Here is a 24,381-nt window from a genome sequence, read left to right on the forward strand (position 1 = left end):
TCTGGCTCTGACTCTGCAGGGGTTCGTTCGGCTGTCTGTGCCAAAAGCTTTCTGAGACAGCCAGAAAGCGAAGTAACCTCCGTCAGTAAAAACAAGATAATTCATGATGTTATCAACGTCATGATTTCAAATGAAGAAAAACTGCATTTTAGACCTATCAGGCCAGTCATCTATGTCTTATCTTTGGCCTTGCTTTACTGTAGTAGTCAGGGTGTGTAGCATTTGTTCGGTTTTTTGTATTGTTTGTAACTTATTTTGTACATAATGTTGCTGCTACCGTCTCTTATGACCGAAAATAGCTTCTGGACATCAGAACAGCAATTACTCCGCTTGAACTGGAAGAAAAAAAATTCTTTAATGAGTCGGACGAAAGGGATTTACTCCAGACACCCGAACAGGCCCTGATCCTCGTCATTCGCAGGAGAAAGAGACTGAGGTTTTGTGGAAGGAGATTGGGGTGCCTTGTGAGGATCCGGCGACGAGTGGCTAATCTGCCTTTGCCATCGGTACTATTGGCCAACGTACAATCGCTTGATAATAAAGTAGACGAACTACAAGCACGTATATCCTACCAACGGGACATTAAAAACTGTAATATCTTATGTTTCATCGAGTCGTGGCTGAACAACGACATGAATAACATACAGCTGGCGGGTTATACACTGTATCGGCAGGATAGAACAGCAGCTTCTGGTAAGACAAGGGGTAATGATCTATGTATATTTGTAAAGAACAGCTGGTGCACGATATCTAAGGAAGTCTCATGGTTTTGATCGCCTCAGGTAGAGTATCTCATGATAAGCTGTAGACCACACTATCTACCTACAGAGTTTTCATCTATATTCTTCGTAGCTGTCTATTTACCACCACAAACCGATGCTGGCACTAAGACCGCACACAATGAGCTGTATACGGTCATAAGCAAACAGGAAAACGCCTATTCAGAGGCAGCGCTCCTAGTGGCCGGGGACTTTAATGAAGGAAAACTTCATTAAAACATCCGTTTTACCTAATTTCTACCAGCATGTTAAATGTGCAACCAGAAGGATAAAACTCTAGATCGCCTTTACTCCACACACAGAGACGCGTACTAAGCTCAGATGAAGCAGATGCTAAGCTACAGGACTGTTTTGCTAGCACAGACTGGAATATGTTCCGGGATTCTTCTGATGGCATTGAGGACTTCACCACATCAGTCACTGGCTTCATCAATAAGTGCATCGATGACGTCGTCCCCACAGTAACTGTACGTACATACCCCAACCAGAAGCCATGGATTACAGGCAACATCCGCACTGAGCTAAAGGGTAGAGCTGCCGCTTTCAACGAGCGGGACTCTAACCCGGATGCTTATAAGAACCATCAAACAGGCAAAGCATCAATACAGGACTGAGATCGAATCGTTCTACACCTGTTCTGACGCTCGTCTTATGTGGCAGGTTTTGTAAACTATTACAGACTACAAAGGGAAACACATCAGAGAGCTGCCCAGTGACACAAGCCCACCAGACGAGCTAAATGACTTCTATGCTCACTTCGAGGCAAGCAACACTGAAACATGCATGAGAGCATCAGCTGTTCTGGACGACTGTGTGATCACGCTCTCCGCAGCCGATTTGAGTAAGACCTTTAAAGAGGTCAACATTCACAAGGCCGCAGGGCCAGACGGATGACCAGGACTTGTACTCCGAGCATGCGCTGACCAATTGGCATGTATCTTCACTGACATTTTCAATATCTCCCTGTCTGAGTCTGTAATACCAACATGTTTCAAGCAGACCACCATAGTCCCTGTGCCCATGAACACTAAGGTAACCTGCCTAAATAACTACCGACCCGTAGCACTCACGTCTGTAGCCATGAGGTGCTTTGAAAGGCTGGTCATGGCTCACATCAACACCATTATCCCAGAAACCCTAGACCCACTCAATTTGCATACCGCCCCAACAGATCCACAGATGATGCAATCTCTCTCTATTGCATGCCACACTGCCCTTTCACATCTGGACAAAAGGAACACCTATGTGAGAATGCTATTCATTGACTACAGCTCAGCGTTCAACACCATATTGCCCTCAAAGCTCATCACTAAGCTAAGGACCATGGGACTAAACACCTCCCTCTGCAACTGGATCCTGGACTTCCTGACGGGCCACCCCAGGTGGTAAGGGTAGGTAACAACACATCCGCCACGCTGATCCTCAACACGGGGGTGCGTGTACAGTCCCCTCCTGTACTCCCTGTTCACTCATGACTGCACGGCCAGGCACGACTCCAACACCATCATTAAGTTTGCCGGTAGGTCTGATCACCGACAACGACGAGACAGTCTATAGAGAGGAGGTCAGAAACCTGACCATGTGGTGCAAGGACAACAAAGTGATCAAGACAAAGGAGATCATTGTGGACTACAGGAAAAGGAGGACCGAGCACGCCCCCATTCTCATCGACAGAGCTGTAGTGGAGCAGGTTGAGAGCTTCAAGTTCCTTGGCGTCCACATCAACAACAAACTAACATGGTCCAAGCACACCAAGACAGTCGTGAAGACGGCACGACAAAACCTATTCCCCTTCAGGAGACTGAAAAGATTTGGCATGGGTCCTCAGATCGAGAGCATCCTGACAGGTTGCATCATTGCCTGGTATGGCAACTGCTTGGCCTCCGACCGCAAGGCACTACAAAGGGTAGTGCGTATGGCCCAGTACATCACTGGGGCCAAGCTTCCTGACATCCAAGACCTCTATGCCAGGCGGTGTCAGAGGAATGCCCTAAAAATTGTCAAAGACTCKAGCCACCCTAGTCATAGACTGTTCTCTCTGCTACCGCACGGCAAGCGGTACCGGAGCGTCAAGTCTAGGTCCAAGAGGCTTCTAAACAGCTTCTACCACCAAGCAATAAGACACCTGAACATCTAATCAAATGGCTAGCCAGACTATTTGTATTGACCCCCCCTCTTTTACGCTGCTGCTACTCTCTGTTATTATCTATGCATAGTCACTTTAATAACGCTACCTACATGTACATATTACCTCAATTACCTCGACTAACTGGTGCCCCCGCACATTGACTCGGTACCGCTACCCCCTATATATAGCTTCGCTATTGTTATTTTACTGCTGCTCTTTAATTATTTGTTACTTTTATTTATTTTCTTTTTAGGTATTTTTCTTAAAACTGCATTTTTGATTAAGGGCTTCTAAGTAAGCATTTCACTGTAAGTTGTATTCAGCGCATGTTAAAAATACCATTTTATTTTATTTTTATCAAACTAATGAACCACAGTGTCATAACCACAAAGGTATGTAAGGATAAGCATGGTTAAAACGACTGCACTCAATGTTTGGCTTTCTGTCATGGTTGCAAAGTCATAATAAATTAAATTAAATCACAACTTCAAGCATCTGCTACAGCAAGCCCATATAGTGTTGATTTAGTATCAATGTAATGAAATGTACTAATGTAATGGCTGTCTTCGGGTGAAAGAGAGGAGGACCAAAATGCAGCGTGATGATAATCCATATTTTAATTAGGATATTTAAACGACGAACAAAAACAACAAACTGACAGAAGGAACCGAGAACGCTACAGTCCTGAACATGGGAACACAGAACAGATGAACACACGAACAGGAACAATCACCCACAAACAAACAGTGAAAACAGGCTACCTTAATATGGTTCCCAATCAGAGACAATGACAAACACCTGCCTCTGATTGAGAACCATATTAGGCCAAACAACAAACCCAACATAGAAACACAAAACATAGAATGCCCACCCAGCTCACATCCTGACCAACTAAACAAAGACTAAACAAAGGAAATAAGGTCAGGAACGTGACAACTAATGAAGAAAATCTTTTTAAATTATGAATTACGTTAAAGGGCTGCACAAGATGGCGATTGCTTTCTCGTTCTCTCTAACTCCACAGCAATGTTTCATTGCAAAAAATATCAAACAAATTGCTGACAAAATCCCAAGTTCCGGAAAGGAAATACATGGCATCGGATTAATGAACTGATATACAAAATAACAATTGATGGATCCATCCGTTCTTTTCCATTTAAACTATTATATAAAATTCTCGCCACAAAAAGAATGCTCAATATATGGGACAGATCCTCTGTCCAGTGTCTGTGTTCTTTTGCCCATCTTAATCTTTTCTTTTTTATTGGCCAGTCTGAGATATGGCTTTTTCTTTGCAACTCTGCCTAGAAGGCCAGCATCCTGGAGTCGCCTCTTCACTGTTGACGTTGAGACTGGTGTTTTGCGGGTTCTATTTAATAAAGCTGCCATTTGAGGACTTGTGAGGCGCCTGTTTCTCAAACTAGACACTAATGTACTTGTCCTCTTGCTCAGTTGTGCACAGGGGCCTCCCACTCCTCTTTCTATTCTGGTTAGAGCTAGTTTGCGCTGTTCTGTAAAGGGAGTAGTACACAGCGTTGTACGAGATCTTCAGTTTCTTGGCAATTTCTCGCATGGAATAACCTTCATTTCTCAGAACAAGAATAGACTGATGAGTTTCAGAAGGTCTTTGTTTTTGGCCATTTTGAGACTATAATCGAACCCAAAAATGCTGATGCTCCAGATACTCAACTAGTCTAAAGGCCAGTTTTATTGCTTCTTTAATCAGAACAACAGTTTTCAGCTGTGCTAACATAATTGCAAAAGGGTTTTCTAATGATCAATTAGCCTTTTAAAATGATGAACTTGGATTAGCTAACACAATGTGCCATTGGAAAACAGGTGTGATGGTTGCTGATAATGGGCCTCTATACGCCTATGTAGATATTCCATAAAAAATCTGCCATTTCCAGCTACTATAGTCATTTACAACATTAACAATGACTACACTGTATTTCTGATCAATTTCATGTTATTTTAATGGACAAAATATGTGCTTTTCTTTAAAAAACAAGGACATTTCTAAGTGACCCCAAACTTTTGAACGGTAGTGTATATAAAATATATATACAAAAAAAGGGGATCAGAAATGATGCAGGTAATGTTATTTGATAGACTTCAATTCTATCTGATCATTTCATAGCTGATCTATCCCCTAAAAAAAAAGAGAGGGAAAAAAGATCCAGAAAGGAAAGACTGATTGGGTCTACCACAAGTATGCTATAGGAAATCTAGACACAGAAGAGCACTGTCATGTTTAGAAAGGTCACGTCTCCACCACTAAGCACAATAATGAAGTCATACATAATTAACAGACAAAAAGAGACAATATTGCTTTGAACTACTTTCTGGCAATAGGCATGCAGCCAAGCACACAGTATTGACAGGCATTTTAGACCATTGCTCAATGTAACGCTTGTCCCAGTCAATCAAGCTTCACAGTCGGCATCCCCATGAACTACGCAATTACACAGAAGGCAATATTATGGTATAAGGACTTAAATGTATAACAGTGGAGGCTGCTGAGGGGAGGACGGCTCATAATAATGACTGGAATGGTCAATGGAATGGTATCAAACACATGGAAACCTCATCTTTGATGTGGTTGATACCACGCCATTGACTCCATTCCAGACATTATTATGAGCCGTCCTCCCCTCAGCAGCCCCCACTGATGCATAAGTCTTTAGAATAGAAATGTCCCAGTTATTTGTACATTCTAATCTTACACAGAGAGACATAACCAAAGTGACAATAATTCAGTGGAGGCCTGGACCCCAGGCGGCAGAGGGGTAAAAGGTCATGTCCAGTGAACAGACCTGACTCAGCTCCCTGCTCTTTATTCAGCGCTTAGGGACAGAGGACACAATATGGATGCAAATAGCTCTCTATTAAGTCATTTGTCAACTGTTTAGGAAAGTATCTATACATTTTCCTTTATGTAGTTAAATAAGCTATATTGGAAAGTAACATGGCTCCTACAATATTTATTTACTTAATTTTAGAATCTATAACACATTTTCTTACTAGGTCTCTATTGATATATTCATATCAATAATATTAAGAATTCACTGAGCACTAGGAATATCCCTACAGCTGATGCACAAACTGATGCACCAGTGAAATGTGACACACATTTGAACACACATTACAACACCATTTAACATGACATTTTTTCTTGACATTGTAATGACCTTTACAATGCATGAAATATATTTATTTCAAAAGAAAATGCATTTAGACTATACATGTGGAAAATAACTATGGCAGCGGAATAAACTGAAGGAAGTTTACCATGGAGTGGAGTTTAGTTCGCTATGGTAATCACAGTGAAGAAGACATCATAGTTTACTCCCTGGTATGGCTGTTCAAAATCCACAAACAAACTGTATTCTTCACAAGCTAATATTTGAAGTTGCATGTTAACAAGACAACACCCAAGTGTTGCATAACTAAATGTGCAATATAGAAGAGACATAAGGAATGGGAAGCAAACAAATCCCTCAATAGGATAGGACAGTTTGCTATAGGATAACATCCTTGTGGAATCGCCTTCATTGGAAATAATGTAATTATACCCACACAAAAAAAACATTTCCACAAGAATTAAAACTTTTGCAAACATCCCTCGAATATCAAATTCCTCTTTACCGCATAAAATAGCAGTGCACAGTCAAAACACTGACCTGTTTTTTTTCAAGGGCTGACTCTTCAACTCGTAATACGTTTTTGGTTCCTCTTGAAACTCTTCTCCCACCTCGAAGTCGGGAACTATACCTGATTCTGCTTGCATACTTGCGGCTGTCAACTTCTTGGCAATTTCAAATTATAAAGAAACGAACGGTGTTATGGCCACCTCTCTAAAACACTCGCTGTAACAGCCACTGAAAACGCAAACCCGTCTTGCTCCAAGACCCAGCGCGCAAACAACGCAAAAAAGTATGGAGTTCTGTAGAGCAGGGAATGACGCTCGTAGAAATGGGAGTTTGTGGTATGGAAAACTACAAGCACCATAAGCCACACGTTTGGTGTTTTGATCTGTCAATGTCAGCAGCTTTTTCATTGGTCGCAACATCCGATGGGATTTTACCTTCAAATCTGCTCAGGTAAATTACCATAGCAGGCTACATTGTTTCAATGTACAAATATCAGTATTCGTTCTTAAAAATAATAGCCTTATTAACATCTCCATAATTTTCACACATACCCTACTTTTCTTTCTATGAAAGGTAGGCTACAGTGTAACTACAACTATAAGCCTATTGTGCAACATTGTATACCTATAGTGTAATTACATTGTAACTACGATCCAACTACCATGTACAAATCACATTGCAAACCATCAGATGAGTTGACTATTTCTACATTTCGTAGACTACATAGTCTTGTTAATAGCATTGACCCAAATATTGACAATGTTTGAAAATATTTGAGGAAATCTCCTGTTTTATGTTTTTTTTTTTTTTGATGATGGGAGAATAACATTGAGAAAATGTGGGTAGGTTATGTATTATGTTTATTAATGTAGGTTATTATTATCTGAGATTGTACCCTACTGCACTCTAGCAATGGTACTGGAGTCTGAACATAAAGTTTAATTTACAACCAGTTAGGTATTGCGATAGCATAGTGTCACATTACATTACAGGCTGTACCATGGAAAGGTTAAAAGCAAAAGCCAGATCACCACAGGCGACTCTCCTGTGCCTTGCAATCTGCACTGTCCCCGTTTAAAAGTCCCTTATTCTCCACTGGGCGGCAGTGTAAAGCTAGGACAATCATCATCACCATTGAGTCTGCAGGTGACAAATAAAATAAAATATTATTTACGATAACTTGGTTATATACAGTACCGAGTTGATTTGCAGGGGTACGAGGTAAGGTAGATACTGTATGTACATATAACTAGGAATACAGTGACAGATAATAAACAGTAGCAGCAGCTTATGTGTTGAGACAAAACAAGTCTGTGCAAAAAGGGCCAATGCAGATACTCCGGGTAGCTATTTGATTAACCTGCCTTGACAGAGCATGCAAGACTTGCACGTTCGAAATTTGCGTTTGTGTCATCCTGGTCAACTGGCTCACCGACCTACATTTCACCATGTGAAAAATCAACATACAAACAAATGGATTCTAGGAATGCAAGAATCCACCGAGAACACCAGTCAAGGCAACAACATTCTTGAACTTGCAGTAGCTGCTCTCAATGACTGTGGCAGGCTACTATAAAAACATCATGCTCCAATGATTTCAGTGTACCCATCCTTTATTGATTCAACCTCTATTGATGGAATGGTTTAAGTAAATACAGTATAGTGTTGATTTTTCCTGTAGTCTTGCCTAGATTGTTACTGAAGAAGGGAATTATCTGGATAAACAATGTTAACAGGGTGTTCATTGCAAATATGCCAAAAAGAACCTGAACTAAACTATGTGTTAGCAATTTAACTTACACAATATTATGACAGCAATCCGGTTGTATAGTTTATGAATCAGAAATATCTAAACCACAGATGGATGGTTCTTGGCTGTGAGGAGGAGATATCCAGAGGACAGATGGTTTGGGGGAATCATAATGAGATCCTTATTCATTCATGTCTGATGAAACCCTAGAGCTGGGGGTTGGGGGGTTGGGATGGGGGGAATGAGGGAATGGGGGGGGGTGGTACATTGTTTACAGTAGGCTGGGAGGCTTGACAAATGAATAGGCCAAAGGTTTAGAGAATGACACAAATATTAATTTTCTAAAAGTTGGCTGCCTCAGTTTGTATGATGGCAATTTGCATATACTCCAGAATGTTATGAAGAGTGATCAGATGAATTGCAATTAATTGCAAAGTCCCTCTTTGCCATGCAAATGAACCGAATCCCCAAAAACATTTCCACTGCATTTCAGCCCTGCCACAAAAGGACCAGCTGACATCATGTCAGTGATTCTCTCGTTAACACAGGTATGAGTGTTGATGAGGACAAGGCTGGAGATCACTCTGTCATGCTGATTGAGTTCAAATAACAGACTGGAAGCTTCAAAAGGAGGGTGGTGCTTGGAATCATTGTTCTTCCTCTGTCAACCATGGTTACCTGCAAGGAAACACGTGCCGTCATCATTGCTTTGCACAAAAAAGGGCTTCACAGGCAAGGATATTGCTGCCAGTAAGATTGCACCTAAATCAACCATTTATCGGATCATCAAGAACTTCAAGGAGAGCAGTTCAATTGTTGTGAAGAAGGTATCAGGGCGCCCAAGAAAGTCCAGCAAGCGCCAGGACCGTCTCCTAAAGTTGATTCAGCTGCGGGATCGGGGCACCACCAGTACAAAGCTTGCTCAGGAATGGCAGCAGGCAGGTGTGAGTGCATCTGCACGCACAGTGAGGGGGGGCAAAAATGATATTTCATTATGTGTCCCCTCTGTCCCCAATGAAAGTTGTGACAAAATAAACCACAAGTTCTTTCAAAAAGTATACTCAGTTATAACAGACTTTATGCGAAAATAAAACTCATCGAATAACAAATAAAGTTTTACATCTTCCTTAGTCTGAGGGTGGTTTTAACCTTCCAGATTTGGAATTGTTTTAATACCACCCAAGGCTTTTACATATCTTCAATATGAACAATGTGTACATATTGAATATATGTTCATCCCCTAAATCTTGTCACGTGTCTATTTTAAATGGATAAAGCTAAGAACATTGACAATTATTTCCATGACAGAATTTATGAATTTTGTACTGACCAATTTAGAGATCCTCAAATACATCCAACTTAAAAGTTTATCACAAAATTTCGACCTGAAATCTTTTGGACGTCAGAGCAATGTTGAGGGAATCCTGTTTGAGTCAGAAAAGGATACTCTTATGATAGGTAATATGTACAAAACCTTGCAGAAAACCTATCCAACTGACAATCTCTTAGAAAAATATCAGGTATGAAGGTAAGACCCAGATGCAGACAACGTCGAATTAACAATGGTTTAATAATCCAACAGGGGCAGGCAATAGACATGTCAAGGCAGGCAGGGTTCAGTAAACCAGGTGGGGCAACGGTACCGGATGGCAGGCAGGCTCAGGGTCAGGCAGAGTGTCCAGGCAGGTGGGCTCAGAGTCAGGACAGGCAAGGGTCAAAACCAGGAGGGTGAGAAAAAGAGAGACTGGGAAAATCAGTAGCTGAGACAAATGCTGGTTGACTTGACAAAGAAGATGAACTGGCAACAGACAAACAGAGAACACCAGTATAACGTATAAATACACAGGGGATAATGGGGAAGGAAGATGGGTGACACCTGGAGGGGGTGGAGACAAGCATAAGGTCAGGTGAAACAGATCAGGATGTGACAGTACCTCCCCCCCTCTAGGGGCGCTGGTTGACCGGGGTGCCGGCGGTGGAAGCCGGCGATGAGGGCTGGGTCCAGGACGTCTCTAGCGGGGACACAGCACCTCCGGGCCATAACCTTCCCAGTCAACCAGGTACTGGAAAACCCTGCCCTGTGGTCGAACACTCAGGAGGCGTCTCACCGTGTATGCCGGATGTCTATCGATGACACAGGGAGGAGGGGTGGGCCTGGAAACAGAAGACAAAGGGCTGTGAGACACGGGCTTATTCCTAGACACATGGAAAGTAGGGTGAACACAGAGGGTACGGGGTAAGAGAAGACGAACAGCAGTGGGGCTAATGACTCTAGAGATGGGGAACGGGCCGATGAAATGGGGGGAAAGTTTATGGGACTCCACCCGGAGGGGTAGGTCCCGGGTGGAGAGCCATACCCTCTGCCCTAGCCAATAGCGTGGAGCAGGGGTCCGGTGGTGATCCGCTTGTTGCCTATACCTGGAAGTGGTCTTCAACAGAGCTGTCCCGGGCTCTCTTCCAGGTACGGCGACAGCGGCGGATGAACATCTGGGCAGAGGGATTGCTGACTTCATCCTCTTGCTCGGGGAAGAGCGGAGGCTTATATCCCAAGGAACACTTGAAGGGCGAGAGACCTGTGACAGAGCAAGGAAAGGCATTGCATGTGTACTCAACCCATACCAGTTGCTGATTCCAGGTGGTAGGGTTGGCAGAGACTAAGCAGCGAAGAGTTCTAAGTCCTGGTTGGCTTGCTCCGACTGGCCTTTGGACTGCGGGTGGAATCCGGAGGACAGGCTGGCCAACGACCCAATGAGCGTGCAGAACACCTTCCAGAACCGGTACGAGAACTGCGGACCCCGGTCGGAGACCATGTCCACCGGGAGTCCGTGGATCCGGAAGACGTGGTGCACAATAAGCTGGGCCATCTCCTTGGCCAAGGGTAGTTTGGTGAGAGGAATGAAGTGGGCGGCTTTGGAAAACCGGTCGACCACAGTCAGGATGGCAGTGTTGTCCTCAGACGGGGGGTGACCTGTGATGAAATCTAGGGATATATGGGACCAGGGACCAGGGACAGTGAGGGACAGGCAGTGGTTGGAGAAGACCAGCCAGAACTCGGGGAGGAGTCTTGTTCTGTGCGCAGACCATGTAGGCGGCGACAAACGCAGCAACATCCGGAACCATAGTATGCCACCAAAAGCGTTGTCGCACGAAGGCCAGGCTCTGACAAGAGGTCAGGTGACAGGCAAGCCTGGAGGAATGGGCCCACTCCAGGACCACGTAGTGGACAGCGTCAGGCACGAACATCCGGTTATCTGGGCCCCCCCCAGGGTTCGGCTGGGACCACTGCGCCTCCCGGACCTGTTTCCCTATACCCCAGCTGAGTGCCGTCGCCAGTCACGAGGTGGGAAGGAATGGTCTCGGGCTCCGGGGTGGTAACCATGGGGTTATAGTGGCGAGACAGGGCATCCGGCTTGATGTTCTTGGATCCCGGCCGGTAGGAGAGGGAAAAGTTGAACCGGTAAACAGCAGGGCCCATCTCGCTTGCCTGGAGTTGAGACGCTTGGCGGTGCGGAGATACTCCAGGTTTTTGTGGTCGGTCCACACATTGAATGGATGTTCCGCCCCTTCTAGCCAGTGCATCCATTCCTCCAACGCCATTGTCACCGCGAGAAGCTCCTGATTCCCCACATCGTAGTTCCTCTCCGTGGCGTTGAGGCGGTGGGAGAAGAAGGTGCAGGGATGCAGCTTAAGGTCCAGGGCAGAACATTGGGACAGGACAGCCCCCACTCTGACATCCGAAGCATCGTCCTCCACCACGAACGGACGGGAAGGGTCAGGATGAACCAGGATAGGAGCAGTGGTGAAGCTGTGTTTGAGGTCCCAGAACACCCGGTCAGTGGCAGAGGACCACGTGAACGGAACCTTGGTAGAGCTGAGTGCCGACAGGGGGGAGACCAGGGTGCTGTAACCCCGGATAAAGCCGCGATAAAAGTTGATGAACCCCAGGAAGTGTTGCGGCTGCACCCGGGATGTGGGCTGATGCCAATCCACCACCGCTCTCATCTTCTCGGGATCCATCTGGACACTCCCGGCAGAGATGATGTAGCTCAGAAAGGGAATAGTGGCGCGAAGGAACTTGCACTTTTCCGCCTTAACAACTGGTTCTCCAGAAGGTGCTGGAGAAACTGTCGGATGTGTAGCACGTGTTCTTGGGGGGAGCAGGAGAAGACGAGCATGTCATCAATGTAGACAAAGACGAACTGGCTCAACATGTCGCTGAGAACATTATTCACCAGAGCCTGGAACACGGCAGGGGCATGGTGACGCTAAAAGGCATGACCAGATATTCGTAGTGCCCGCTAACAGTGTTGAAGGTGGTCTTCCTCTCGTATCCGCACCAGGTGGTAGGCGTTTTGTAGATCCAGCTTGGAGAAAACAGTGGCCCCGTGGAGTGGCTCGAAGGCCGAGGAAATTAGTGGTAGCAGGTAACAGTTCTTCATAGTAATGTCATTGAGTCCCCGGTAGTCAATGCATGGGCCAGCGGGAGAGGAAGAGGGACAGATAAATCCTGTAGCTAGGGAGTCCCCAATGTAGGTGTCCATAGCCTTGGTCCCGACAGAGAGTACAGACGTCCTCTGGGCGGCGTGGTGCTAGGGAGAAGGTCCATCCCACAGTCATAGGGGCAGTGCGGCGGAAGGGAAGTGGCCCGGGACTTACTGAACACCTCCCGGAGGTCCTGGTACTCCGTGGGAATGGTGGAGAGGTCCGGAGAAACTTCCGAGCCCCCAGGTAGACGTCCCGGGAAGGTTGTGCCGACTTCAGACAATGGGCAGGGCAGAACGGACTCCAGCCCATGATAGCACCCGTAGACCAGTTGATGAGGGGATTGTTTCGCTGGAGCCAGGAGAATCCCAAAACCACAGGAATCTGGGGGGACTTGATGAACAGGAATTGAATGGTCTCGCTGTGATTCTCTGACACACGTAGGTTGATGGGAGTGGTGTTATGGGTGACCCGACCTATAGAGCGCCCGTCCAGCGCTCTAACCTCCATGGGAATGGAGATGGGCTGAGTGGGGATGTTCAGCTCGGAAGCCAGTGTGGTGTCCAAAAAGCTCTCATCGGCCCCAGAGTCAATGAGGACCCGGGGAGATTTGGACTGGTTTCCCTACAGCAGAATTACATGAAAAGGGGTGCGAGTAAGAGAGGCAGGAAAGTTCTCCATATGTCCCACCAGAGTACTCGCTCCTACCGGTGAGCCTGGTCTTTTACCAGGCAAGAGGACACAAAATTACCAAAAGTCTCGCAATACAGACAGCTCCTTGTGTTGATCCTGTGTTGCCGTTCCGCTGGCGACAGCCCAGCTCGGCCTAGTTGCATAGGCTCGGGAACAGTGCCTCTGCCATTTCCGGTGACTCTCGAGGAAGGCTGGGAAACTTCAGGTGCTCTCGGCAATGTCTGGGACTTCCGGGATGACTTGGAGGCAAGGTGGAATCCCTGGACGTGCAAGAGAAATCGAATTTCCTCTCCTTCCGTCGTTCCCACAATCGCCCATCGATGTGGATGGTCAAAGCAATAAGGGTGTTAAGATCCGTGGGTAACTCCCGAGCAGCAAGATCATCCTTAACCTCTTCCGAGATGCTGTGCAGGAACATGTCGAACAGTGCTTCCTGGTTCCACGCACTCTCCGCTGCCAACTTGCGGAAATCCACAGCATTGTCTGCCACTCTGCGGGCGTCCTGCCGGAGGCAGCTTCTCTCCTGGAGAACAGTGCATCAAAAACCTTCCTCACCTCTCCCACGAACCCCTCCAGACTCACGCACATGGCCGGATGTTGTTCCCATACGGCGGTAGCCCAGGTGAGAGCCCTCTCAGACATCAGTGTGATGAGGTAGGCTATCTTGGAGCGATCTGAGGGGAAGGAGGAGGGCTGAAGCTCGAAAATGAGGGCATACTGAGCTAAAAACGCCCGACAAGTGCTCGGCTCTCCATTAAAGCGTTCCGGGGGAGGTAAACGGTGCTCCCGGGAAGGTGGAGTGGCCAGTGGGGCGGCGCTGCAAACTACCGAGTTACTGAGGGGCGGTGGGTTTACCACCGTGGCAGGCTGCCCCCCAGACAACCCGCGGAATTTCTCCAGTAGCATGTCCAACGCCCGGTCATGGCACTCATCCAACATTTGGACTCCCTCCATAAGACCACGAAGCAATTCCTCGCCTACCAATGGAGGCTCCATGGGAGGAGATGGAGTTGCGCAGCTGGCCTGGGTCTGCTGGGTCAGTCAAGGCCAGTTCATACTATCAGGTATGAAGGTAAGACCCAGATGCAGACAATGTCGAATTAACAATGGTTTAATATTCCAACAGGGGCAGGCAATAGACAGGTCAAGGCAGGCAGGGTTCAGTAAACCAGAGGTGGGGCAACGGTACTGGATGGCAGGCAGGCTCAGGGTCAGGCAGACTGGTCAGGCAGGCGGGCTCAGAGTCAGGACAGGCAAGGGTCAAAACCAGGAGGGCGAGAAAAAGAGCGACTGGGAACAGCAGCAGCTGAGACAAAACCGCTGGTTGACTTGTCAAGACAAGATGAACTGACAACAGACAACAGAGAACAAAGGTATAAATACACAGGGGATAATGGGGAAGATGGGCGACACCTGGAGGGGGGTAGAGACAATCACAAAGACAGGTGAAACAGATTAGGATGTGACAGGAACTAAGATTTAAAAAGAACTGATATTGGCACAAGATGGAGGGAATGTTGGAACATAACTACCAAAATTACAGTTAATGAAAATTTACACTTAATCCAGTATAAACTAATGTATACAATTTATTATACAAGAGACAAACTTTACACATTCTACAGCACAACAGCAGAGTCATGTCTTAAGTGTAAAACTAACAACAACTCAATAATTAATGCCTTCTGGAAGGGCTATTAAGTCCAAAAATTATGGGCGGAGATAAAAAGTTGGCTGTCAGAAGTTTCACAATTTAAGTTGACTTTTAATCTGCATATTTCAAGACATGGCATATGAGAGTGGGATGAGATACCCGATGGGTTGGAACATAATTTTCTCGTCAATCATTTTGAAAAAATATTCACTTAAACTGTAAATCAAATAATCCTCCATCGTTAAGACAGTGGATGAATGAAACACATTATTATTTAAATATTGAAAAACACAGAATAGCGCAATTTGAGGCCATATGGCATAGAATGTTACAATCACTGGAAATGTCCAGGGGATGAAGGATGAGGGCAATTGTTGTGAGACAAATGGGATGTGTGTGGTTGTGGTGGGAACACGTGGGTCTGAGCAGGTGTGATGTCATTGATGTTTGTTGAAAAAAGTTTGGACACCTAAAACTTTACATGACATTTTTCATGATGGAAACTGAAATGTTAAAATGTAATTGTTAAAAATAAAAATGTTGTGAAAGAGCTACAGTCTGACAGCAGTGGTTACAGTGGCGGTTCATACGGGCAGTTACAGTAAACAGTTTCTCAGGAGCCTGGCGCTGTCACCTCTTTTTGGATGTAGCACCATGTCCTTCACTAGGTGCACTGCAGCCTGCTTTCACCTGCTCTGCAGTGACAGGAACTGTGGTTGGACTGCTCCATCTCTGGACATGATCTTCAGGGCCTTCTTCTGCACCCTGTGGAGTTGGGCCTGCCGCTTTTGGTTGCATCCAACTAACAGCAGTCCACCGTATTCCAGACAAGGTCTGACCAGTGTAGTGTATACTGTGACCAGATCTTCAGTGGGTAGGCCATTTCTGTCAAGAACAGTCAAACAGTGCAGGCGCTTTGAGGCCTTTCTCACTGACTGTTTCACACGTGTGTCACCACTGAGTTTAGAGTCTCGATGAAAACCAAGATACAGTACTTGGTAGTTGTTACCACTGGTACTTTCTGTCCCGCTACGATGAGTGGTGCTGGTTGTGGAGGGTCTCTTGAACACACACATTAAAAGACTGTAGAATGAATGTACCTTAAGCCACACCCCTACAAATATCACCAGCATGGTAACTGGAAAGTATGGAAAGTACCTGGATGTGCATATGTTCTTTAGCTTTTGTACATGCACTCTCCAGCATGGCCAGATGGTGAGTAGCCTGTCTGCAAACATTTTGGAGAAAATGACTGAGCAAGTTGGTAAGTCATCATGTATTTTTGAGAAGTGTCACTACCGAACAATCTAATATATCCAGAAATATGTAAAGTATGGTTGTGGGACTAAAATATATGTTTGCTGGGATGGACATCTGTCAAAATGAAAGATAGCTATGGGGATTCTTTAAAGTTCAAAATATGTTAAAATTTACCAATAGTCACAACCAAAATAATTGACTACATAGAGTTATATAGAGGTCTCATCTTTGTATCTGTGTCATTATGGCGTTTGTGGCAGCACTGGTAGCATGTGTGCCATGCTCTACCAACTGAGCTGCAGAGGACCACCATGTGGGTAGTGGACAAGTGCACACTTCAGGAAAAAGTATGGAGATGCATAGCCAGCTGGGGGGTTCCAACCCTCCATGAGCCCAAACATTGACATCTAGTTGGTCCAAACATAGATGTCTATAATGTGCTCTACAGTACTGTACTGTAATGTATTGTACTTTACTGTACTGTGCTCTACTGTATTGTGCTCTATTTAAAAAAATATTTGCGGGACTTAGTCATGTGAAAAAATATATATTTTATGAATATCGCTAGCTGCAACAGAATACCATCATGGATACCATTTGTATGTCTCTGCGTCCAGTATGAAAGAAGTTAGAGCTAGTTTCACAAGCCAATGAGCCTGTTCATCCGGATCTGGGGAAGTAGAGAAAGGGCTTCATTGACAACATCTCTTACTATCCCTTAAATATAGAGGAAATTACAGTCATTGCAACTAAATACCGTTTTTTTTTCTGCAAAACACCTTACTCTCAACTTCAATAGTGAAGAGGTTACTCCGGGATGCTGGCCTTCTAGGCAGAGTTGCAAAGAAAAAGCCATATCTCAGACTGGTCAATACAAATAAAAGATTAAGATGGGCAAAAGAACACAGACACTGGACAGAGGAACTCTGCCTAGAAGGCCAGCATCCCGGAGTCGCCTCTTCACTGTTGACGTTGAGACTGGTGTTTTGCAGGTGCTATTTAATGAAGCTGCCAGTTGAGGACTTGCGAGGTGTCTGTTTCTCAAACTAGACACTCTAATGTACTTGTCCTCTTGCTCAGTTGTGCACCGGGGCCTCCCACTTCTCTTTCTATTCTGGTTAGAGCCAGTTTGCGCTGTTCTGTGAAGGGAGTACAGCATTGTACGAGATCTTCAGTTTCTTGGCAATTTCTCGCATGGAATAGCCTTCTTTTCTCAGAACAAGAATAGACTGACGAGTTTCAGAAGAAAGTGCTATGTTTCTTTGCTTTTCTTTCAAAAACCAGGACATTTCTAAGTGACCCCAAACATTTGAACGGTAGTGTATATATAATGAAACTGTCTAGCAAACTTATTCATTTTAACATGTTGAAACCCTTTACTTGCCATTATCATTCACGTGATGATAAGACAATATGTGAGGTTTTTTTTTTGCTAACATATAATGGAGGGTCCCTAGGTCCCTAGTGGTCTTGGTCTTGAGACCACTCAAGACCATATTAATTTGGCTTTTAAATTGTCATGGTCTCAACTCACTGTGTCTGGATCTTGGGACCAATGTCCTGGTAGAAATATTGGTCTTGGCTCCTGGATATGATCTTTAGTCTTTGGTTACAAACCATAGGCAACCCAAAAAGATGACAATGATCGTTGGCTGATCACTCCCGACAATGATATTATTTGATCTGGTTCTTCTTGGCAGCATGTTATAAACCACAAATTGCCTCAGGTTGCTTTCATGAGATTTACATTTGAGATTTTCTGAAATATAGAGCAGTTTATGTCACTTTAGTTCAATCCTATTAATTGCTGATGAATAGGGTTTATGTCACAGCCAACACACAGTATATTGGACATGCATTAATTTATACAATGGCCACCATTGGCTACAATTATTATTATTATTATTATTATTATTATTTAAAAAACCCTGATAGGCCTGTAGATAGGTTTGCGATAATACCTGGGTAGAAAAAAATGGTATTCAGCATGGGTCTGCATCATGTCTAATTCTAAAACATGAACCTTTATTACCAGCAATGAGCATATTGTGACCCATTGTGTACAGTTCAGTACAGCCGCTGTAGCTGAGGACAGCGAGCGCTAAAATCTCCTTTCACGTAAATAACTGCGGGGTGAAGGCGTGGTGAGCGTGGAAGAAAGCAAGCGTGCGCGAGTAGCCCTACGAGAGAAGGCTACTAATAGTTGACAGCGATACAGTTCATTGACTCTCTCCTCCTTTTGCTGAAAACATAACAGGGATGCATTGAATGCGATTCCAATATGCCGGGGGAGAACTATTTTAGATTCAAGAAACCAACCAGCTGAAATAAAAGGAAACGCCCAAAACGAAGGTAAGATTGTCCCATTACAACGTGACAATAAACGATAATGGGGAGAGTATTCTCTGAACTGTGCAGGGAACAAAGTATACCAGGTCATTCACGCATCGGAATGGGTTCCCACTCGAGTGATCAATTAATTAACCGGCTTTATCATATCATTGTAGGCTTGGCTATCCTATTGTAATTGTATTATCAATATTGGCATCAGTGTTTTTTTTTTCAACAAAAGAGTCATGCCAATTCATATACTTTTATTTAGCTTTTTCTGTAATCGGGGACTCAGGTTTGTCATTTGACTGAAAATAACCACCAATGTACATTAACCTAGTCATTGTTCCTACCTCATTGTGAAATACGTGTTCCTGTTAGCATACAACGTTTTAATGGGTCATTAGCCTACTGTATACAATTGGTAAATACTTTTCTTTATATAAATGGTGAGATAAGACACATAACACATTTGCATTCTGACTGACACACCTTGCTATCCAGTCTAGTCTGCACTAAACAGCAGTGTACAGAAGGGATCGGTTAGGGACCGATATGGACCGGGGTTTGGTCAGTGAGGAAGGATACAGTGCAGAAAGAAGGCTTCCTTACAGAAATTGGGTTGGGTACAGTATGGCAATGATTATGTAGCTTTATTTATCTACATAAAGGATATCTTTAGGATTAGGCCTGTTGTAAGTAAATACAGTAAGCGATTACAATTCATATATAAGCATCAGAAACGAAGTCCAGTTGATTAATTAGCAACATAATTTTACTCTGCAAGTATACTGTCTATCCGTTTTACCGATCTGTTTTTGTTCATGCTGTGTATGTTCATGCTGTGTATGCCTACTTAGGCTACATGTGGATAGTCATAAAGAGTTGTGGATTATTTGCATCCTTTATTTTGCATTGTACGTTGTCAGTGACTGCTCTAAGGCAGCTAGCAGGCTCACTCCATAATTTTCATGAGAAACATGTCACCTGTGTAGTAGCAGCCAAAGCAAACAGCAGCACACAGTATAATGTCCTTGTACAGGTGGCAGTGCCAGTAGCTAGTGGCGGAAGCAGTAGTTTAAGACATTGACATGTTTAATGGCAGTTGTTTCGGCCAGCTCTGGCCTGATGTTACCGATTGACTACGTAGTGAATTCGTTAAAACTATTTGAAAAAGTAGACTCAATTCTCAAAACTTTTTTTACACTGTACAGCTCTTGCAATGAACAGAACAAAGAAAGAAGAGCAAAACCATCACTAAATGTTCCTCTGACTTTGTCACAAGTTGTCACTATTTGTCATGTTCTCTGTGAGATTCAGGAAAATAAAGACTTTTGACGTAGTTTTAGGCAGCCGGCATGGTTAACAGGAATTGCTAGTTTGATGGCTGTTTTTTTTTTTTTATGGAAGTGGATGAACTTCACTATCCGAGACTGATCCCGTTGTGATGGCCCCTGCCGTTGTTGGTCAGGATATCCTATTGAAAACAGTATGGTGACTAATGCGATGTAGCATCACTGGAGATGGGGGGCATTGTTTAAAACCCACGACATAAAGCAATGACTGACCCCTTGAAACAAGCAACAGGGGTCATAACAAACCAGTGTTGTTTAAGTGGGTAACTAAATATACAGTAAACTGAAATAATACATTGTACCTTTAACAATAAACATACACCATGTAGGCATATACTTCAGCTAGTTTACTGCCTCTACATCTTTTCCTGTTGTGAGTGTACCTCAGTACATGAGAGATGGTTTGTGAGGCTGTTTGGTGCTGGTGATGAGCAACACACCACAACATTCAGTTGGCAGTTTTCCTTTCAGGAACCTTGACGTCTCCTGAGGATTTACATGAAACACACTGTCTAAAGATAGGATTATTTTTGGAAAGGCTGGTTATCCTGCATTTATTCATATCCTGGAAGAGTTAAATATTGTTACGTTACGTTACATAAATACTGTTACAAGTCCATAGGTAGGGAAGTATACACATTCTATGAAACTGCATAAGTGTTATGTCAGTCTTCATCCTCAAGCATTCATTGGTAATCACACACCTGTTCAACTCCATAACTCTACATACTCCAGATTATCGGCTCTTGCTAGTACCTATAATAACTGATGATAGTAAATGCTCATTTTCAATACAATTAATAGTGCTACATGTCACGATAATATTGTTTTGACAGCCAATGTTATCTTTTGACGATAGCATCTATAAAAGCTTTGTGATTCGTAGTTCTGTTACCCACATCAAGTGTTTTCAACATCATTAATATCCCAATCTCTACTCTGCACCTCAGTGACTGAGTGCCTCGCTCCTTCCCCAGGGCTCTGCAGAAAGTCACTGCAGCTCCAGATAATACAACGTTGCAGTCCCTTTCAGTAGGCATGCAAACCCCTCACTACAGCACTTGCTTCTGACACCGTATAGAGAAACAGCTTTTCATTCTAGTCGCATAGCAGCTGTAGTGAAGGGATAGCAACAGTTACGGGTACTACTAATACTCTACTACTAATACTACACTACTACTATTACTCCAACAACTCCAACTAGTACTAATACTACATATACTACAACTACCACTACCACCACCACTACTACTACTAATACCACTACTACTACTACTACTACTACCACTACTACTGCTGCTACTACTGCTACTACCACTACTACTACTACTAATACTACACTACTACTATTACTCCAACAATTCCAACTAGTACTACAATTACTACTGCTACTACTATTACTACTACTTATACAACTACTACCACTACCTCTACTACTACTGATACTACTACTACTACAACTACTCCTACCACTACTACTCCTACTACTACTACTACTGCTGCTACTACTACTACCACCACCACTACCACTACTAATACCAATACTATTACTTCTACTCCTACTACCACTCCTACTACTACTACTACTACTGCTACTGCTACTACTACTGCTACTACTACTGCTACTACTGCTGCTGCTACTACTGCTACTACTGCTACTACCACTACTACTACTACTACTACTACTACTGCTACTACTACTTTACTTCTACTCCTACTAGCCTACTACCTCTACTGCTACCTTAACCACTACTTACTGCTAATACTTCCACTTCTTCTGAAAATACTGCTACTACAGCTGTCATGATTAGACAGCGTAGACAGCATGGTTAGTGTGCAGTGCTGAGTGCTCTATGATTGCTGTAGTTGCAAAACACCAGTCTCAACGTCAACAGTGAAGAGGCGACTCCGGGATGCTGGCATTCTAGGCAGAGTTGCAAAGAAAAAGCCATATCTCAGACTGGCCAATAAAAATAAAATATTAAGATGTGCAAAAGAACACAGACCCTAGACAGAGAACCACTGCCTGGAAGGCCAGCATCCCGGAGTCGCCTCTTCTTCACTGTTGACATTAAGACTGGTGTTTTGCGGGTAGTATTTAATGAAGCTGCCAGTTGAGGACTTGTGAGGCGTCTGTTTCTCAAACTAGACACTCTAATGTTGGGCTGGGCTAGACAACCTGGACCCTCTCTTTCTAAAATGATCCGCCGAAATTGTTGCAACCCCTATTACTAGCCTGTTCAACCTCTCTTTCGTATCGTCTGAGATCCCCAAAGATTGGAAAGCTGCCGTGGTCATCCCCCTCTTCAAAGGGGGAGACACTCTAGACCCAAACTGTTACAGACCTATATCTTTTCTACCCTGCCTTTCTAAGGTCTTCGAAAGCCAAGTTAACAAACAGATCACCGACCATTTCGAATCCCACTGTACCTTCTCCGCTATGCAATCTAGTTTCCGAGATGGTCATGGGTGCACCTCAGCCACGCTCAAGGTCCTAAACGATATCATAACTGCCATCGATAAAAGACAAATCTGTGCAGCCGTATTCATCGACCTGGCCAAGGCTTTCGACCTGTCAATCACCACATTCTTATTGGCAGACTCGACAGCCTTGGTTTCTCAAATGACTGCCTCGCTTGGTTCACCAACTACTTCTCAGACAGAGTTCAGTATGTCAAATCGGAGGGCCTGTTGTCCGCACCTCTGGCAGTCTCTATGGTGGTACCACAGGGTTCAATTCTCGGGCCGACTCTTTTCTCTGTATACATCAATGATGTCGCGCTTGCTGCTGGTGATTCTCTGATCCACCTCTACGCAGACGACACCATTCTGTATACTTATGGCCCTTCTTTGGACACTGTGTTAACTAACCTCCAGATGAGCTTCAATGCCATACAACTCTCCTTCCGTGGCCTCCAACTGCTCTTAAATGCAAGTAAAGCTAAATGCATGGTCTTCAACCGATCGCTGCCTGCACCTGCCCGCCCGTCCAGCATTACTACTCTGGACGGTTCTGACTTAGAATTTGTGGACAATTACAAATGCCTAGGTATCTGGTTAGACTGTAAACTCTCCTTCCAGACTCACATTAAGAATCTCCAAACCAAAATAAAATCTAGAATCGGCTTCCTATTTCGCAACAAAGCATCCTTCACTCATGCTGCCAAACATACCCTCGTAAAACGGACTATCCTACCGATCTTTGACATCTGCGATGTCATTTATAAAATAGTCTCCAACACTCTACTCAGACTGCATCCAATTTGCTATCACAGTGCCATCCGTTTTGTCACCAAAGCCCCATATACTACCCACCACTGCGACCTGTATGCTCTCGTTGGCTGGCCCTCGCTTCATATTCGTCGCCAAACCCACTGGCTCCAGGTCATCTATAAGTCTTTGCTAAGTAAAGTGCCGCCTTATCTCAGCTCACTGGTCACCATAGTTCCTCCTTTGGCTGCCTTTCCTTCCAGTTCTCTGCTGCCAATGACTGGAACGAACTGCAAAAATCTCTGAAGCTGGAGACTCATATCTCCCGCACTAACTTTATCAGCTGTCAGAGCAGCTCACAGACCATTGCATCTGTACATAGCCCATCTGTAAATAGCCCATCCAACTACCTCATCCCCATATTGTTATTTATTTTTTGCTCCTTTGCACCCCAGTATCTCTACTTGCACATTCGTCTTCTGCACATCTATCACTCCAGTGTTTAATTGCTAAATTGTAATTACTTCGCCACTACGGCCTATTTATTGCCTTACCTCCCTTATCTTACCTCATTTGCACACACTGTATATAGATTTTTTTCCCTATTGTGTTATTGACTGTACGTTTGTTTATTCCATGTGTAACTCTGTGTTGTTGTTTGTGTCACACTGCTTTGCTTTATCTTGGCCAGGTTGAAGTTGTAAATGAGAACTTGTTCTCAACTGGCCTACCTGGTTAAATAAAGGTGAAATATTTTTTTTTTAAAGGAGTAGTACACAGCGTTTTATGAGATCTTCAGTTTCTTGGCAATTTCTCGCATGGAATAGCCTTCATTTCACAGAACAAGAATAGACTGACGAGTTTCAGAAGAAAGTGCTATGTTTCTAGCCATTTTGAGCCTGTAATCGAACCCACAAATGCTGATGCTCCAGATACTCAACTAGACTAAAGAAGGCCAGTTTTATTGCTTCTTTAATCAGCACAACATTTTCAGCTGTGCTAAGATAATTGCAAAAGGGTTTTCTAATGATCAATTAGGCTTTTAAAATGATTAACTTGGATTAGCTAACACAATGTGCCATTGGA

The 24,381-nt window shown here is 44.2% G+C and overlaps 2 protein-coding genes and 1 long non-coding RNA gene across 4 annotated transcripts in view; 1 reads left to right on the forward strand and 2 right to left on the reverse strand.

Annotated features, from left to right (window-relative positions):
• The window catches only part of LOC111966604 (microphthalmia-associated transcription factor), a 31,358-nt gene extending 24,543 nt beyond the window's left edge, over positions 1-6,815 (reverse strand). For both annotated transcript variants that reach the window (XM_023991400.2, XM_023991399.2), the window contains exon 1: positions 6,591-6,815. In XM_023991400.2, coding sequence (XP_023847168.1) covers positions 6,591-6,697 — 107 coding nt within the window. In that variant the 5' untranslated portion in view covers positions 6,698-6,815. The remainder of the gene's footprint in view (positions 1-6,590) is intronic.
• A 3,509-nt stretch (positions 6,816-10,324) lies between these two features.
• The window catches only part of LOC111966606 (uncharacterized), a 34,746-nt gene continuing 20,689 nt past the window's right edge, over positions 10,325-24,381 (reverse strand). The window contains exon 3 of the long non-coding RNA XR_002877664.2: positions 10,325-10,464. This is a non-coding gene — a long non-coding RNA (uncharacterized lncRNA). The remainder of the gene's footprint in view (positions 10,465-24,381) is intronic.
• The window catches only part of LOC111966605 (FERM domain-containing protein 4B-like), a 30,432-nt gene continuing 24,565 nt past the window's right edge, over positions 18,515-24,381 (forward strand). The window contains exon 1 of the mRNA XM_023991403.2: positions 18,515-18,751. The gene's annotated coding sequence lies outside the window, so the exon portion shown is untranslated. The remainder of the gene's footprint in view (positions 18,752-24,381) is intronic.

This window comes from Salvelinus sp. IW2-2015, linkage group LG7 (genome assembly GCF_002910315.2).
Source record: "Salvelinus sp. IW2-2015 linkage group LG7, ASM291031v2, whole genome shotgun sequence".
Classification (NCBI taxonomy): domain Eukaryota; kingdom Metazoa; phylum Chordata; class Actinopteri; order Salmoniformes; family Salmonidae; genus Salvelinus; species Salvelinus sp. IW2-2015.